The sequence below is a fragment of the Pteropus vampyrus genome, unplaced genomic scaffold (assembly GCF_000151845.1).
Source record: "Pteropus vampyrus isolate Shadow unplaced genomic scaffold, Pvam_2.0 Scaffold17, whole genome shotgun sequence".
Lineage (NCBI taxonomy): Eukaryota > Metazoa > Chordata > Mammalia > Chiroptera > Pteropodidae > Pteropus > Pteropus vampyrus.
In genome coordinates this window covers 7,952,193-7,968,961 of record NW_011888798.1, presented here as the reverse complement: position 1 = coordinate 7,968,961, position 16,769 = coordinate 7,952,193, and the positions used below count along the sequence as shown (strand labels likewise).

The following is a 16,769-nucleotide window of genomic DNA, read 5'->3' as shown; positions in this document are numbered from 1 at the left end:
TTACCTAAGGCCTAAGTATACATTATCAGCTTATGGAACATTTCTTATTTATTTATTTTTGTTTCTGAGAGGGCAACAGTAACTGGGGAGTATGTTTCCAACATACAAAATGAGTTGTATCTTTCCATAAGCAAATTTATAATTGGGCTCCTGCAGCCACGCAGCTTCACATATGGTACTTATGAGTCAATTAAAGCACCCTAACAAGCAATTACGGGTTTATTGTTTAATTCAATTTCCACAACTCATGCTGTTCCACTCAAAAGTCGCATATATGTCAGTCAGCATGTAATAATAAGCACACATTTTATTCAAATGCTAGTTTTGAAAATGGAGTCTCCAAAACTGTGCTCCAAACAGTGTGCTCTGTACAGAGGGAGAGAAAATACAAGGGGAAAACGAAAGCACTTGCGGTATGACAAGAACTGGCTTTTACTTCTAAATAGACGTTTGAATATTAGCAAGTAAAAAAAAGTCTACTACTCACAATTGTCACAGAAATCGAATTGCTAGGATATTTTCTGAGTGAATTAGGGTATGTAGAGTGGTTGGTTGGTTGAGCTGGGGTGATTGAAGATCATAGGAGAAGGGCCTGGGTCTTTGAATGGAGAAATTGGCTTGGTCAAGCAGGGGTAAATCCAACCTCTGTGCCTTGGAAATACCAGTGCTAGGGAGCTGCCTTTCTTGTTCCTTTTTATGCTACCAGGGCTCCTGGCCCTCCCCATACCAGTGCTGGCCACTTAGGGAAAGGATTAGAGCATTCCTTCCCTCTCTTCTGCAGCCAGAGTAACTAGGAGCAGACAAGCTGGGGAGACTTGATTACACGCAGTATCCAAGTGGGCATACTGATATACCTCCTTGCATCCTGATCCTGGCCAGCTCTTGGCTCCTATGTGGATGGATGTAGGAGTGGCTCAGGGCTGCCTGCACTCATGGTGGACCGCTCAGAGAATGTTCCCACAGTAGCATCAACAACACATGCTTGCTGTGAAAGCAAGCATAGAGTAAGCCTTTTTTTCCAAGATATAGACTATTACTTCTAGCTGTTCTCATGTCCCTCTCAACTGCAATAATTTTCTGAATATTGGAGATATTCCAACTGATATACCAAACAGATTTTCCTTTTAGTCATTTATGAAGTCAAAAGTTGAAGCAATGTAGTTGGAAAAGAGAAAATGGCTTTGCATTTTACGTGGCTCTGACTGCCCCAGATCCTGGTATTTGTCATTGGAATACACTTTTGTTTATTTTTTTAATCAAAAAATTTTGAGTGACATTGAATGCTAAGATTATGTAAGTTTCAAAGGTACAATTCTATAATACAACACCTGTATATTGCATTGTGTGTTCATCACTCAAAGTTAAGTCTCCTTTGTCACTGCATATTTGACCCCTTACCCTTTCTCTCCTCCAACTCCCTTTCCAGTTAGGTAACCCCCATACTAATGTCTGTGTTTATTGTTTGTTTGTTTTGCTTAAAGTAGATGAGTGTTTATTGTTTGTTTGTTTTGCTTAAAGTAGATGTACATTCTTAATATGCTTGGTCTTGAATAAGAAATGAGTCTACCAGTCTATTTTCCCTAAGGACGTGCCAGTAGAGTGTAGGGACAACAGTTCTAAAGGTAATTTGGGTGGCTGATGGAAATTAGGCAGGATGATTAAAAAATTAAAATATTAAAACAAAACAAACCTGTTGTGAGGGCAAGGAATGGGGAAGTCATAGTAAACCTGTGTCATATCTGCTTTTCTTCCTATTATGGGAGTAGATGAGACAGGCTTGGATCTTATTCTGGTGGATGAGGCAATGCCTAGGGGCTAGGAAGAAATACCTTTGCCTTGTGCCCCCTCTCCCAATGCCCAAGTTCTGATTCCCAAAATCTGTGAATACCTTACCTAACTTGTCAAAAGGGGCTTTGCTAGTATAATTAAATTAAGGATCTTGAGATGGGAAGATCATCCAGATGGGGCCAATGTAATCACAGCCTCCCTTATAAGAGGGAGACAAACAGCACGTGGTGAAGGAAGCAGAGGGACAGGGTGTGAGAACACTACACTCTGGGCTTTGAAGCTGGAGGAAGGCACTAGGAGTGAGGAATGTAGGCAGCCTCTGGAAGCTGGAAAGGGCAAGACACCTAATTCTCTCTGGAGCCTCCAGAAGGAGCCAGCCCTGCTGACATCGTGACTTTAGCCTGATAAGACTGATTTCGGACTTCTGGCTCCCAGAATTGTAAGAAAACAAATTTTTGTTCTCTTAAGCTACTAAGTTTGTGGTAATTTGTTACCATGGCAACAGGAAAACAATAATACCTTGGAAACATACTAGCATTAAAAAAAGTCTCTTGGGGCTTTCCTGATATAGGCATACCTTAGAGATATCGTGAGTTTCGTTCCAAAACCACAGAAATAAAGCGAGCTATAATCTTTTTACTGATGTAGGGTCTTGCCTTCAATTTGTAAAAAACATAACATCTGTGAAGCACAATAAACGGAAGCATAATAAAGCAAGAAATACCTATACTGAAGGACCAATGGTGGTGTTATCCGATAGTGCATCTAAGTCCTTCAATACCTGACACCAAGCTCTCCCGCCAGGCACATCGTACAATGACCCCTTCCTCCTCCTTCATAATGGGTTTGAAAGAACCCATATATTGTATTTAGCGGCACCTTAATGTTTGTGAGTCACTTATTAAGAGACACAATAGGCACACAGTAGACTGAGGTTGTGGGCAGGTTAGGGTAGTACCAACCTCGGGCTCTGCTCTCCCAGGCTTCTGCAGTAGTGGTGAAGCATGTGTATGGCAGGGTTTCTATTTGTAAAATAATTCTCAATTTATATCCTTAATCCACCCAGGTTTCTCTCTCTGTATCCTGGCTTCAGGGACAGGGCTAAATGACACCTCAGGCGGGAGATGGATGCAGTACAGGGGAAGTCTGTCAGACATGAAGAACAAAAAGCTTTCTTCTTCCTGCCAAATGAGGTGATGGGAAGGAAAAGAAATGACTGAGGGAGGGAGAGGTAAAAGGAATATGTGTAGTAGTTTCTCCTGACTCGGGACTGATGTCTAGAGGTGGTGAGTTTGGCTAAGGAAAAGGAAAAAAACTGACATGTTTCTGTCCCATGTCCTGTTTGGAACTCTGGGGAGAGATGACTTATAGGAGCTCCACTTCAGAAGGAGGGCCCGATGCCTACCCAGATCCTCCCTGAGTTCCCTGTGCTATAGTGAGTCTCTTAAGAGTCCCCTTTTACCCTGAAAAGGATGCAGCACCTGACAGTGACGTCTGGCAGGCTTAACACGAGAACCTGCCCTGATATCCCAGGGCACTCATCATATAGCCCCAGCAGAATATTTCATGTCAGTGTTACCGTTTGGTGGCGATTTGAACTCCGGTGTCGCTCCAGCAGCATGGGGAGGGTAAGGATGCAGAAGTGCAATTAGCACTTTTTCTTGGTTCTTCCCTGCTGATGCAGCAAAGAATCACAGGTCAGTGAGATTTAGAAAAAGATTAATTAAAGGTATATTTTAGAAGGAAACAGGCCACACTAAGGAAGGCTGCAGACCTGTGGAATTTGGGAGATGAAAAGAAAAGACCGAGTATGCCCCAAGGGAGGGGCGGGTTTTCAGTGAAGAGAGCTGTAACCACGCAGAAGTGGGAGGGTCTGAATTATATCTGGGCCACGTTGGGTGGTTATAAAGGCGTTCCTAGGTGATTGGCAAGTGAGGTCAATTTGACAGTGGGCGATATAACTCTACCTAGTGCGCATGTGCTTACCCAGAATTCAGTCTGTTATAATTAGATTCATAAACTTCCAGGCGTAAACATGGTGGTATAATGATGCAATAATGAAGCTGAGGTGGTGGGCAGGTTAGGGTAGTACCTTCTGCGTAAGTGTCTGTGGCTGGATTAAACCAGCTATAGATTTATGGCCCTCCCATCCTTTGTCTCCTCGGGCTGCAAGAAGGATTCTTTACCTACAATGGGGTGTTCCTTGGGTAATCTCTAGGCTGGGCCTCCATTCCTTTGTTCCTCTGTTGTTTATATCTGACTAACTACCTAACACCAGCAGATACCAAGGTGGGGCGAGACCTCATCAGCTAGGGGGCTATGGCCCCTGACTAAGCTGAGAGGGAATTGTCATGAGTTTTTTAGCCTGCAATGAAACTTCAGCAGTGGATGTCACCAGGGCAAGCAGTCACCAAGTAGACAAGGGCCACTCATTGCACATACTGGCAGAGACCCAGAGAGCTTCTGAAGGACAATTGCTTAGCTCTGACACCCTTGCTGGCTGCCAAAGATACCCAGGAGACCAGAAGGGGAAGTGGCTGAAAAAGCAAGACCGTGCATTTACCTGAAAATAATTATTTTAAAGGGGAAGGAAGCTAAAAGCGGGCCAAGCGGATCGTGTTAATTTGTGCCTTTCCTGATTGTATTAGGAAGGCAGCTCTTAAGAATGATTATGTCAGTCTTTAATGAAATAATTGGACTGGGGTACAGATCTCAGACTCAGCAAGAGGAGGCCTGCCCTGGCTTCCGTGCTTCGGAGGGCCCTTCTCCGGCCTTTTAGTTCTCCTCCTTCCCATTGGGTGAGATTCTCTGTCAGAGCCCATGCTTCCCATACCCACCCCCAATTTAAACTCGATCTGGTCCTCAGGACCTTGACATTCTGTTCCCAAATGGCTCCGAGCCATCTTGAAGGAAATGCAGGCATCTCTTCTCTGCGCGTGACCTCTGAAGAAAGCTTGCACTACCTATGTGTATACCCCAGGCCTGAGGAGTGGATAGGGTGTGGCTGGTGTGTGAATTGAGCTTTGGGGGATTAACTGCAGTGCCCACTCACAGTGCAAGAAGATCTTCCCTGGGGGGTGGAACCCAGCTGGGAGGGAGAAGAGAGGAAGTAGACCAGAGACCCAGGGCTGGCCCACAGTCCTTGTGTGGCCACATTCCAGTCTGAAACTCCAAGTCATCCCAGAATTTTTATTGGAACCTGGCTTTCCAAATCATTATGAAGATATATATGTTAAGGTAGGAAAATAAAACCAATCTATTATATATTTGTTAATTTCAGTTATAACTTCTTATGTTTAGATTTGTGGTTTGTGACCTCTTCTTGTGTTCTGACACTGAACCCCACACATATTAGGGACAGCCTGGCATAGTGTCATTAAATTAGTGACCTTGCTACACAGGTAATGCAACAAGTAGTTCTAAGTGTTACAAGTCTTAGCAAAGGGGAATTGAAGAGTTCTACGTGTGTGTATAGCAAGGGCAGGAAGCCAACCTTCCCATTGTTTGTTTTTTTGCACAGGCATGTGGTGTGTCAACTCCTGGCCTTGCTCGTGTTGTCACTGGACACATCCTACTCATCCTTCAATTGTCACTCCTTCCAGGAAGGCTCCTCTGACTGCCCAGTGCCTGAGGTCCCAGCACTGTGCTCTTGCAGGACCCTAACAGTAGTGAAATTCATCTGTGTGTGCAGGGCTTGACATGTAAAACAGATCATCTAAATGCTGGTTTAGCTGAGCAGTTGGTGCCCAACCTTTGTGCTCCTGGATATGGAGGTAAATTGAGCTCTGTACCTTAGCTGAAACAGTTTACAGTTGCAGGATGGGAAGCTAATAGAGTCCTTCTATCTTTCTAGCATGTCACCCCTATTTCCTGGAGATCATGACCTCTTGGAAGGAAGTCTTCCTATCCTTTCTTGTCAGTTATTAGAATTGAACTGTGGTTGGGAGCAACTTCAGGAAAGTAATGTGGTGTCCTTGGTGAAGGTGATGAGCATGGACAAATCTGAAGTAGCAGGCTACATCGCTTATTTAGTCTTCCAGGCAGAAATTATAGTTTCTTATCATAAGCCTGGCAACCCCTGCCCTCCTCATATAATTGAGAAGACCAACTTATTACAGCATGTCTGACTATCAGAGTTTAGAGATGACGGGGCAAAGAGACCATTTAGTAATAGTTAATAATCTGATGATTTTAGTCTTCATTGAAGCCTAAGAAGTCTGCTTAACAATTCCACATGAACAGCAGTTCCTTTTTAAAAAAAATTAACCATGAGACACACTGAGAATTCATACAAGTCTTTCCTTGTTTCTTTTGCTAAATTCTTAATTATACACTGTGTCAGGGCATTTTTTTTTTTTTTCCATGCTATTAGAACTGAAACTCAGATAACGGGAAAGCAATTAGTAACTTTTCTCCCCTTTTTGGTAATTCTTTCTCAAGGCTCAGTCTGTGTAGTAATTAAGAGAAAAATGAAGTAGCTAAACTCAGTTCTATCTGTTATGTGCATTAGTAGACACCATAAATAGAAAAGTGTGACCTCAGGCTTCACGGAGGTTTTTAAGGGTTCCAGGTGACCCTGTAGACCCACTTACCAGGTGACTGTTCCTGTCTGAGAGCTCTTGTCTGAGTGGCTTGGCTCAACTCCTTGCTTCTCCATTATTTCTTAACAAGAATACCCAGCTGTCCCAGAGAGGTACTCTTAGAGCTTTCTGCCCAGACCTTAAGATAGCTAGAATTTTAAACAGTGCATGATAATGAGATTATTCTGGAGCTATTTGAACTAATGTTACCTGGGAGTACAATTTTCCTCCAGTAAAGAGGACAGTATTTCAAGTTTAATAAATAAAATATAATTATGCATTAAAGAGCCACTCCTCTTAAACAATTCAGTTCAGGTAGGAATAGATGACAAGAAGGGTCAGTAGTAGTTGCCTCTCCCTTTCCCGATGGTAAGATCTTTCTCACCAGAATAGTAATAGTATGTTAAATACTTAAAAGCACCAAAAGAGAAATCTTTTCTCTAGATTATGGCCTGCAAGTGATTTGCTATGATACAAAGGACCCAGACTCAGAGTTCAAGTAAGCAGCAGATGTCTGACAGATAAATTCTCTGTAATGGCTTATTTTTTCCTGACTGCACATTACGTACCCTTTCCGTTCAAGACTGAAGTACCTACTTATCCCTTCTGTGCCTCATTTTCCCCATTGGTTATCACTATTTGGGAAATGGCAATATTGTACTGCTATTTTCTGTCTACCTGCCTGTCACTGCCACTACCCTAGCCTCCTAGAAGCTACATTATCTATATGTACCAGTTATTCCTAGTTTATCTAAATGTCTTCACTTTTTATTTTCTCTGTGTATGTATCTTTTCATTCCTTTGCTGCTTTTCTAGTCCTACAGACTTCTTGCTATTCAGTATTTTCCTGCCTTCTACTATAATTCAATACCCATTCATTCATCAAATACTTATTAATTAAATAATTCCTTTTATACTTGAACATTCCCAAGAAGAAAATTGTTTTAACTTATTCATATTTTTATTTCTAGTAATTATTTTTAAATTAAATTTATTGAGATAACATTGGTTAATTACTTTATATAATATTCAGGTATACATGATTATAATTTGACATCTGTGTGCTCTATTGCATGCTCACCACCCAAAGTCTAGTTTCCTTCCATTACATTTGACTCCCTTAACCCACTTTGTGTCCCCTCCACCATCTTTTCCCTCTGGTAACCACTATTCTGTATTTGAGTTTGTTTTTGTTTTGTTATCCTTTTTACACTTGAAATTAGAATTTTAAAGAAATTTGAAAACCTTAATGCTTAGCCTAAACTGATTATTGCATGATCTCTAAGTGTGTCAGTTGCCACTCACCCTTGGGTTATATGATCACTAGTAGTATCAAAGAGCAGTGGCCTTCAGATTAATGTGAGTATTGCTAAACTTCATGCTACAACTTTGAATGCATTTCGTGGCGCTTGGAGATCTCCAGTGTCTCTATTTGACTATTAAATCAGTAGTACTGCATCAGTGATGGTTCTGATTTGCTCTACACAGCTCTGTTAATACAGTTAATGAGTTCAGGGCATAGCTGGTATACTGGCTGACTAATGGTGATTTTAAGTGTAGTACCAGAATCAGGTGAAGACTCAAGAACAGTTTTCTCCTTAGCTTTATCTGTCAAATTCCAAGGGTGGCAAGGAAGAAATGAGGCATGGAGAGTGAGAGTGTGTACGTATGTACTTGATAGAAGCACTATAGCCTGATTAATTAAAAACAAATATAATGGATAACGATTATTGATAGCATTTATTGAGCCCTTGGCATGTGTGAGACACTATGTTAAGAATTGTCACAACTTTTTGTTGTAGTGCTCTTATTATACTTATTTTAGAGATGAGAATAAAGTATAAGTAATTTAATGCATCTCAGTTCACGTAACTCCCAGATGTTTGGATTCAGATTTGCATTCATGCCATTTGACAATGTTAATTCCATCATATGGTATAGCTATTTTTTCTTAATTTCTCATGTTCTCCTTTATTAATGAAAAATAGTTCAATGTAGACATTCAAAAATCCAGTGTACTATTTAGATAAATTGTTTGTAGAACTTTAAAATATCATCGAATGTTTATCAAACGTCAAATAGCAATGCTTTTAAAAGTATTTACAAATCTTCATGTTATTCAGTGCATTGCTACTTTGGGAAAAAAATAACTTGGCATGATAAAAGTCCCTTAAATTGACCCAAATTGGTTATGTTATCATGCAATTCAAATAACATTTGCTTGTACCCTACTTGAGAAAGTATCTTGCTGTATTCATCATTAATGACTGTAATATTCCTGACAAAGAAAATGCAGGTGATGTTGGCTTGATGTGCAATAGATTTTGTTACTAGGATGTGGCTAAAAACAAAACTATTCAAAATGAATGAATAGCCCCACCTGCCACAGTGCAGATTTATAAACTGGGAAATAGTGCGTGTGCATCCATTGTCATCTTAGCCAATTCCTTGGTTCTAAAGCATTATAGGTTTGGCTATCTAATGCTATTATGGTGTTCAGATTGATTTGTTCTCTGTTGTGCTCAGAATGAAGAATTCAGAATATAAGAAAAATGGGCAATTGAAAGGAACCCTTGTGTTTACTTACCCTGTGTTGGCGAAGTTTATATATAGAATTTTAATAACATTGACCCTAAGCTGTGGTCTCTTTATTTCTTATAACTCAGTAGATTTTTAAGGGCTGTAATAAAAATGATCCTATATTATGATTTCTTTACAATAATGAACTCAACAAGTACCCACTAACACCCACCATGTCCAAAGGCACCAAATATGGGTGGTGAGTGAATAGGCTATATCAGAACCACCTGCAACACTTACAGCATAAATATTCTGAGATTTCTTCCCCAGAGATGCTGGTATAATAAGTTTGAAGTCATGCCATGGAATCTCTGTATTCACATAGATGTCCATGGTTAGGGATCAGTTTAGGAGAGTAGTTTTCAATGGAGGTAAAGTTTGGCAACATCTAGAGTAATTTTTAGTTTTCTCAACTGGGATGATGTTTGTGCCACCAACATCTAACAGGTAGGCACCAGAAAGATGCACAAGAGACACTCATGTACCCACAAAAAAATTATCTAATCTAAAATGTCAATAGTGCTAAGACTGAGAAATAGTATTCTAGAGAATATAAAGATATATCTATAAAAAATCCATAATTAATCAGGGCAAATGAAAGATTCACAAAAATATTCATAATCGAATAAAATAAATCATTAGTCCAGAGAATCAAATAAAAAAGCAAAATTTCTAAAATGTTTTACCTCATTTAGCATAATTATCTCAGGATCCATCCATGTTGTCACAAATGGCAGTATTTCATCTTTTTTAATGGCTGAATAATATTCCATTGTGTATATGTAACATATCTTTTTCCAATAAGCCAGGCACAAAAATCTGAGAATCGTTTGATTTCACTCATGTGGAATATAAAACTGAAAGCAACAAATGAACAAGACAAAGAAACAAAAACTCATAGACATGTTACAGTTTAGTGATTACCAGAGGGAAAGAGATGAGGGGGAGGGAGAGGTAGATAAGGGTAAAGGGGGTCAGATATATGGTGACTGAAGGAGATTTAACTTTGGGTGGTGAACACACAATGCAGTATACAGATGATGTATTATAGAATTGTGTATTTGAAACCTATATAATTTTATTAACCGATGTCACCTCAGTAAATTTAATAAAAAAAAGTTTTACCTCTAAGTTATTTTATGGTACAACTAGACATTCTAGTTGAAAAAGCACGTGAGAGAAAGCTTAGAGTTATCTGCAATTGGTACGGTATTTGTAATGGGAATTATCTGGAAAGATTATACCTGTACTTAAAAAAGTTAAGATTTTTTACTGATCCTGAAATTTTAAAGGAAGAAAGCTTATAGACAGCAGAAATTCTTTTTAAATAGTGACTGTGAAGTAAAAATCGGATCACTTCCTTAATTGCCATTCAAACAAGCAAATCAATAATCAAATCTAGGAAGAGTTCAGATGATTTTTTTTTATGGTTTTGTCCTTTTCTTTGTCCTATTACTCACACTTACAGATTCCTTCCTAGTTTTATATCATCCTTAGAGATCACATGCTCACAAGCAGTACATATATTTATTACCGAAAGGTATTTTGGTTGCTGTCATTTTGGGGTTTGGATTAATAATGTAACCAATTAAATTCTCAGATATCTCCACTGAAATATTTAATTTCCAGAGAGAAATAAGAGTAGCTGTGTTGAACACGTTTTGCCATCACAATGATAACTAAATTTTCAAAAATTGGGGATTCCGCTATTGTGTCAAAGAACCAGCAACAGCTGACTTAATCAAAATGATAACAAAATAACCTACCTGTATATGTACGTGTTTCATTTTGTTTTGTTTGTTTTCAGGTGTATCGTGTATCTCCGATGATAACCAGTCAGCAGAAATGACCGAATGCCTCAAGCAGACAAATGGCATGCCTCCCCTTGTGCAAGAATGCACTATCCCATGTCGAGATGACTGCACCTTCACTGGCTGGTCCAAGTTTACTCCCTGCTCCACAAATTGTGAAACGACCCGAAGCAGACGGCGACAACTCACAGGTAATGTGTGCTTTTCACTCCATGGCTTCAGACAAGTGATGTACTCCTGAACTCTCCAAGGACAATGTAAGCTCTAGAAGGACAGGAAATTGTGTCAGGTCTCTCTCTTTCTGCAGTCATCTCTGCCATTATATATCATCTGTGCCTATGCTTAGCACATACTATCCACTCAATTACTATTGTGAAATGAATGAAAGATATGAACCATTCTATAACTATAAAGTTCTCTATACAGCTTTATAACCTCTGTAGTCATAAATGACAATACATTCACAGACTTCCCTGGAGTAGTTAATGGCTAAGTTTCTGGTGTTTGTCATGCCAGGAATTCCCAAGGCTGAAAGCAGTCGCTAATTTGTAAAGCACATCAAAGGTATATCTAACCTATATCATTGTATTTTGTCATTATCTTATAGCAATTTCACATTTGAAAATTTTAGTAGTATAAGGCAAAAATCAAGTTGTGTATATAGATTCAGCTTTTGTGGTATATTGTTAATTATTGGTTCTGTTTACATACATGAAATTTAATAGAAATTAAAGCAAATTACTAGTTTAATTGAGGTCCTGGAGCAATTTTTGCCTGTGATATACAAATAATTGATGCTGTAGTGTATTTTACTGCTTGTCTAGGTAAATATGCCAGAACTTCTCTTAATTTCATATACATTCTTATATGCTGAAAACAATCCAGGGAATGGAGAACCAGAGGAAAAATGCCAAAATGATCATGGGTTAATAAGATTGGGTTGACATTGAAGAACTCAACACAGATGACCATTTGTTCTTATCAGCAGTTCAAGTGCTAATTCTCTTGTTTTCAAAACCCCTTTGTTTGAATGAATCGCTTACGAGATTGTTTTAAATTTAACTCACTCTAATGCATTTACTTAATGGATATGAGTCTTTAACAGAATTTCTGCATACAAATCAGGACCCTCTTCCTAAGTGTAGGTGAAATTTATAATCACATATAGAAACATCAAATAAAATATGCCATACTTTGTGTTCTTTTCTACAAAAAGCTGTGCATATATAATTTTATGTAACACTGCTTGTATTTCAAAGATGAAACATTTCTTATAGAGAAACAATGTAATAGGATACAATGTGTATGACAGGAATAATATCAAGTTCAGGAGGCAACTTAGTGAAACTTGGTTTGTGTGTTCATATATAATGCTTTAAAAGCCATTATCTAAGTTACTCTGTTCATATCTTTGAGATGAGCAAGAATATGTTTTAGAGGGGGAAAAATTTTAATTAGTGGCCAGTTTGTCTTGAAGTTTGCTAATGATGTTTTGTACTTACAAACTGAGAAAGGAAAATATTGAAAATCCTAGGATATTTATTCATTTTACAACCAGCATAGTTTATTATGAATAGTCAAAAATTTAATGTTAAACTTTTCTTTAAAATATACTTTTTATGCAGATATTGAAGAACTGTTGAACATTTTCTGCAAACTATCCTACTAATTACTCATACTAAAAACTTTAGAATTTCTTTTCAAATTATTAACTGCTGTGATTTTTAACTAGCTAATTGATCTATTGTTCATCTTAATAACTAAGTGACACATAACTGGTCAATTTCATTAAATACATGAGTTGAGAAAATCAGTCAAATAAAAATGATTTAGTATCATCGTTTTAAAAATGTAGTGAATTGAAATTTTCAGCTTCTGAAGACATTGTGTTATAATGCTTCAGAAGTTGAAAATTTTGCCTTCTCCCATGTGATTTGATAGTAAACTTAATAAGCAATCCGTAACATGAATGACGAAAAAAGGCATAGACTTAGACCATAAAACGGTGTGACTCTTTAATACCGACAAACATGGAGAAGCATATAGACACAAATACAAATGATCCATTGAATAGGGGACCATCTAGAGTGCTTATTTTTTTTTCTCCATTTTTAACAAGAGGCTTTAATTAAATATCTGGGTGCTGTGTCCTATGTGTTGTGCCTAAACTAGTTCAACACCTTTTTTAGACTTAGTGGTAATTAAAGCAGTTGTTTATATGAAATGTTATAAATAATTCATTATATAGAAGAATGGCTGGGATAGGCTGTGTAAAGACCAGAAGCCGAATGAGTAATTTCTAGGACCTGAAAGATGCTCATGCCAATGGAAGAAAGATACAAACCTGTAGAAAATTTTTATAAGGGTTTATCTGAGTCAAACAGAGGATATGCCTGGAAACAAGATCTCAGACTGAGGAGAATGCTTCTGAGAAATGACAATTTGCAACTTGTTTTATGCATTTGGATTTAAGGAGGGAATTCAAGGAAGATTACAAGAAGGTAGGAGAAAGCAAGGAGGGGATTGGATTAAAAGATGTAGTTAAAGCGTTTGTGTGCTCTCTTGAGGATGGTTACACTTTAGAAGGAGGGGTCTGAAAAGAGACCTTTCAAAGGGATATTAACCTAGATGCACAGAAACAATGGATAGGGCTTGCTTAAGGCAAAGATAAGCCTTTTACTAAAGAAGTTATATGCCCTGGGCATGACTACCCACTATTACCTACCCATTTAGAAATTTGTGATCAGATCGCTCTGTGAGGTTACTTTCCAAAGGACACCCTGCCCCTTTTTTTTTGTTCATACTCAGTATGACTAGCTTGTAATGTGTGTGGACACAAGAAACATCCAAAACTATAGAGAATTTTTATAAGGGTTTATTTGAGCCCAAACTGACAACATGTGCCAGGAAGCAAGTTCTCAAATGCCCTGGAGAATAACAATTTTGCAGTTTTGTTTATGCATTTGAAATTAAGGAGGAAATTTAAGGAAAATTACATGAGGGTGAGAGAAAGCAAGGCAGGGATTAGATTACAAGATTATGTGTTTCTTAAGGGTGGTTACACCCTCCAGGGGTATTACTTCTGGCATTCCAAATGTGTGTTAACCTAGATGCACAAGAGCTATGCACAAGATTTGCTTAAAAACTTTTCACTAAAGAAGTTATAGGCTTGGGGTGTGCCTACCTACTGAACTTCCCAGTTAGGAATTTATGATTTCTTGTCCATGCATGCCAGAGGCAGAATGGTATAGCATAGGCAGGAGGCAAACACTAATGGGCTCAGATCCAATGGATCCTTGCTAACCATGGTGAAGAGTCTGTATTTCATTCCATGAACTATAAGTCACTGAAGAGTTTAAACGAGATGAATAATGTGATCAGTTTTTCATCTTTTAAGCTAGTCTCAGCTACAGTGTGGGAAATAGAGCGAAAGGAGTAAAGTACAGGGCAATAAGATCTTGGAAGAAGGTGTTGTAGGATTTAAGCTGGAGATTTTGAGGGGAGCCAATGGTCAGAATGGAAACAATGGACTAATTCAAGAAATAGTTACATATTTGAAATAATAGATCTTTGCCATTAAACAGATATAGATAGGAGAAAGAATGATTCAAGTATGACATTCCAGTGTTTGACTTGGTCATGTTTGTCAAACTGGGAAATGCAGAAGGAAAAAGAAAGGTCGTGATAATAAGAGGATAAATGTGGGTTTTTCCAGGTTGAATTTGATTGGTCCTTTAGGCATGGATTTCCAGTTTGTGGGTCACAAGCTTGAGTACAAAATTTAGGCTGAAGACAATAACGAAGAATTTAAAAGATGTAGATGATTATTTAAAATCTTTGTGTAGAATTGTTGCATGTAGTGCAAACTATCTGATAACGAGAAAGTAGTCTAGGCATCAGCTTGTATCCAGTATTTGTAAGACAGTCATAAAGACTAGAAATAAGTCAATAAAGCTGCCTACTTTGTAAAAATAACTAACCAAAACTTTAGCTAATGACCCATCAATGAGGAAACAAAAATGGAGTTTCTAAATGCAGGAATATTGTTAGGAATCTAGAGGAAGCATGTTGACAGCAAAGTTGAATGAAGTTATAGGCTGACTTATAATCCATTAAACATGATTATCAATTAATCAGAGCTGTGAAAAATGACTCTGCATTATCATTATTCAAAGTTGGGACCACAGCTAAAAAGTCCATCAAAGTCATTCAGTAAAGTCATATTCTAGAATACTTGAGAAAAAGGTCTCTCAAAGTAGGAGCCATAGTTTTTTCTCAGATAAAATTATCTAATATAATTTAAGCATTTATTTCCATGTGCTTCTGTCAGTATTTGTAAGCTGCCTGATAGTGGGAACCAAAGTAAGTTCCACTTTGTCTACTACAGCCCGAGTGACACCTAGCCTCACTCCATTGTACAGGAAGATATTATTTTGTTCCTTGAATAAACTCTGATTTTGAAAAGTCATTTTGAAAAAAAGGGGGTTAATATTTACACTATTTTGTTGGTTTTCCTAGCAATCATCAATTTCAGGAAAAATGGAGACAAAGTAATCAATTTGTTTTTATCAACAAATTGTAGTGAAAATAAACAAGAGTTTTCTAGCTTTTGAGCCCCTGTAGCAAGCATTTTCTGAGTATTTTGTGCCCCTTTCCAACATGAAAATACTTTTTTTCAAACTGACTTGAATTTCACAGTTACTCTGGGAGTTGCTTCCATTTTCCTAGGATATAATTCCATGCACAAAAGAGTGAAAACAAAAACTTTGTTTTAATATTCTAAGAGCTTTTAAATATAATAATGTGAGTGACTTTTAACAAAACAGCAGATATGAAATTAACATAATAATGTCTCTTGTTGGAATAGGGAAAAGCAGGAAGAAAGAGAAATGCCAGGATGCTGACCTGTACCCGCTAGTGGAAACAGAAATATGTCCTTGTGATGTATTTATATCTCAACCTTATGGAAATTGGTCCGATTGCATTCTTCCTGAAGGCAGAAGGGAACCTCAGCGAGGATCGTGGATACAAGGAGACAGCAAAGAATGTGGAGAAGGCATACGCTTTCGAGCAGTAGCCTGTTCTGATAAAAATGGAAGACCTGTTGACCCCTCCTACTGCAGCAGCTCTGGTAAGGAGATGGATGGAGCAGTAACAAATGTGACACTGACCTACAGCCCAAGAGGTTTCTCCAAAGTCTAGAATTAGTAGCTTTGTTATTTAATAATTGCTTCAGTTCTCCTTTGTCAATAACACACTGCCTCTAGTAAAATACAGGCATGTGAAATGCACATATCCATGTCTCATTGCCTATCTGGAATGCGAGTTTGGTTCCTTGACTCACCTCATTCTGTGCTTCACCTTTGATCACCCGTTTGTTGGCAGCGCAGTTACTCTGCTTCAGTGAGAAAGCCAAAGCCCAATACAAATGAATATATTTTGTGGTGTTTATTGGTGCTCTGATCATATATAAAGAAAGATCAGGCCTTGAATCTCTTCTAAGGCAGTTTACAAAATACCAAGGTAAAAGATAATTTAAATGTTTTACTATACAATATATAAGTGGAACCAGATTAATAGAATATAATGGTATAAGAAGAAAATAGGCCATCTGGGAGAGTTTGGTGAGATATCAGGTAGAAGACTGTCTCTTTTCTTTTCCCCCCTTTTCTTTGAAACTTGGGAGAATTTGAGATGCAGGTGAATAGAGAAAAAGAATGAAAATTAAATATAGTTGAGGTAAATGTGATGGAATAGGCTGAGACTAATGATGACAATGGAGTTTGAATTTCCTGCTCTATTTTTTTTTACTATGTTTTTTAAAAAACTAAAATTAGGAATTTTATAGAGGGTATGAAAAGAGAGAATTTGTGTTTGAATGGAAAACTCTGGAGAAAGTTATCAATTTTCATCTCTGTCATCAAAGTCTTATATTCTAATAAGTTTTCTCAATAATACCAGAAATGGCAAATTAAATTTATTTCTAACATTCAAGTCAGGTAAATGATAG

The 16,769-nt window shown here is 37.9% G+C and overlaps 1 protein-coding gene across 2 annotated transcripts in view; it reads left to right on the top strand.

The window, feature by feature from the left end:
* The window catches only part of THSD7B (thrombospondin type 1 domain containing 7B), a 793,340-nt gene that overhangs the window by 536,032 nt on the left and 240,539 nt on the right, over positions 1 to 16,769 (top strand). For both annotated transcript variants that reach the window (XM_023527487.1, XM_023527488.1), the window contains 2 exons: positions 10,756 to 10,950; positions 15,627 to 15,890. In XM_023527487.1, coding sequence (XP_023383255.1) covers positions 10,756 to 10,950; positions 15,627 to 15,890 — 459 coding nt within the window. The remainder of the gene's footprint in view (positions 1 to 10,755; positions 10,951 to 15,626; positions 15,891 to 16,769) is intronic.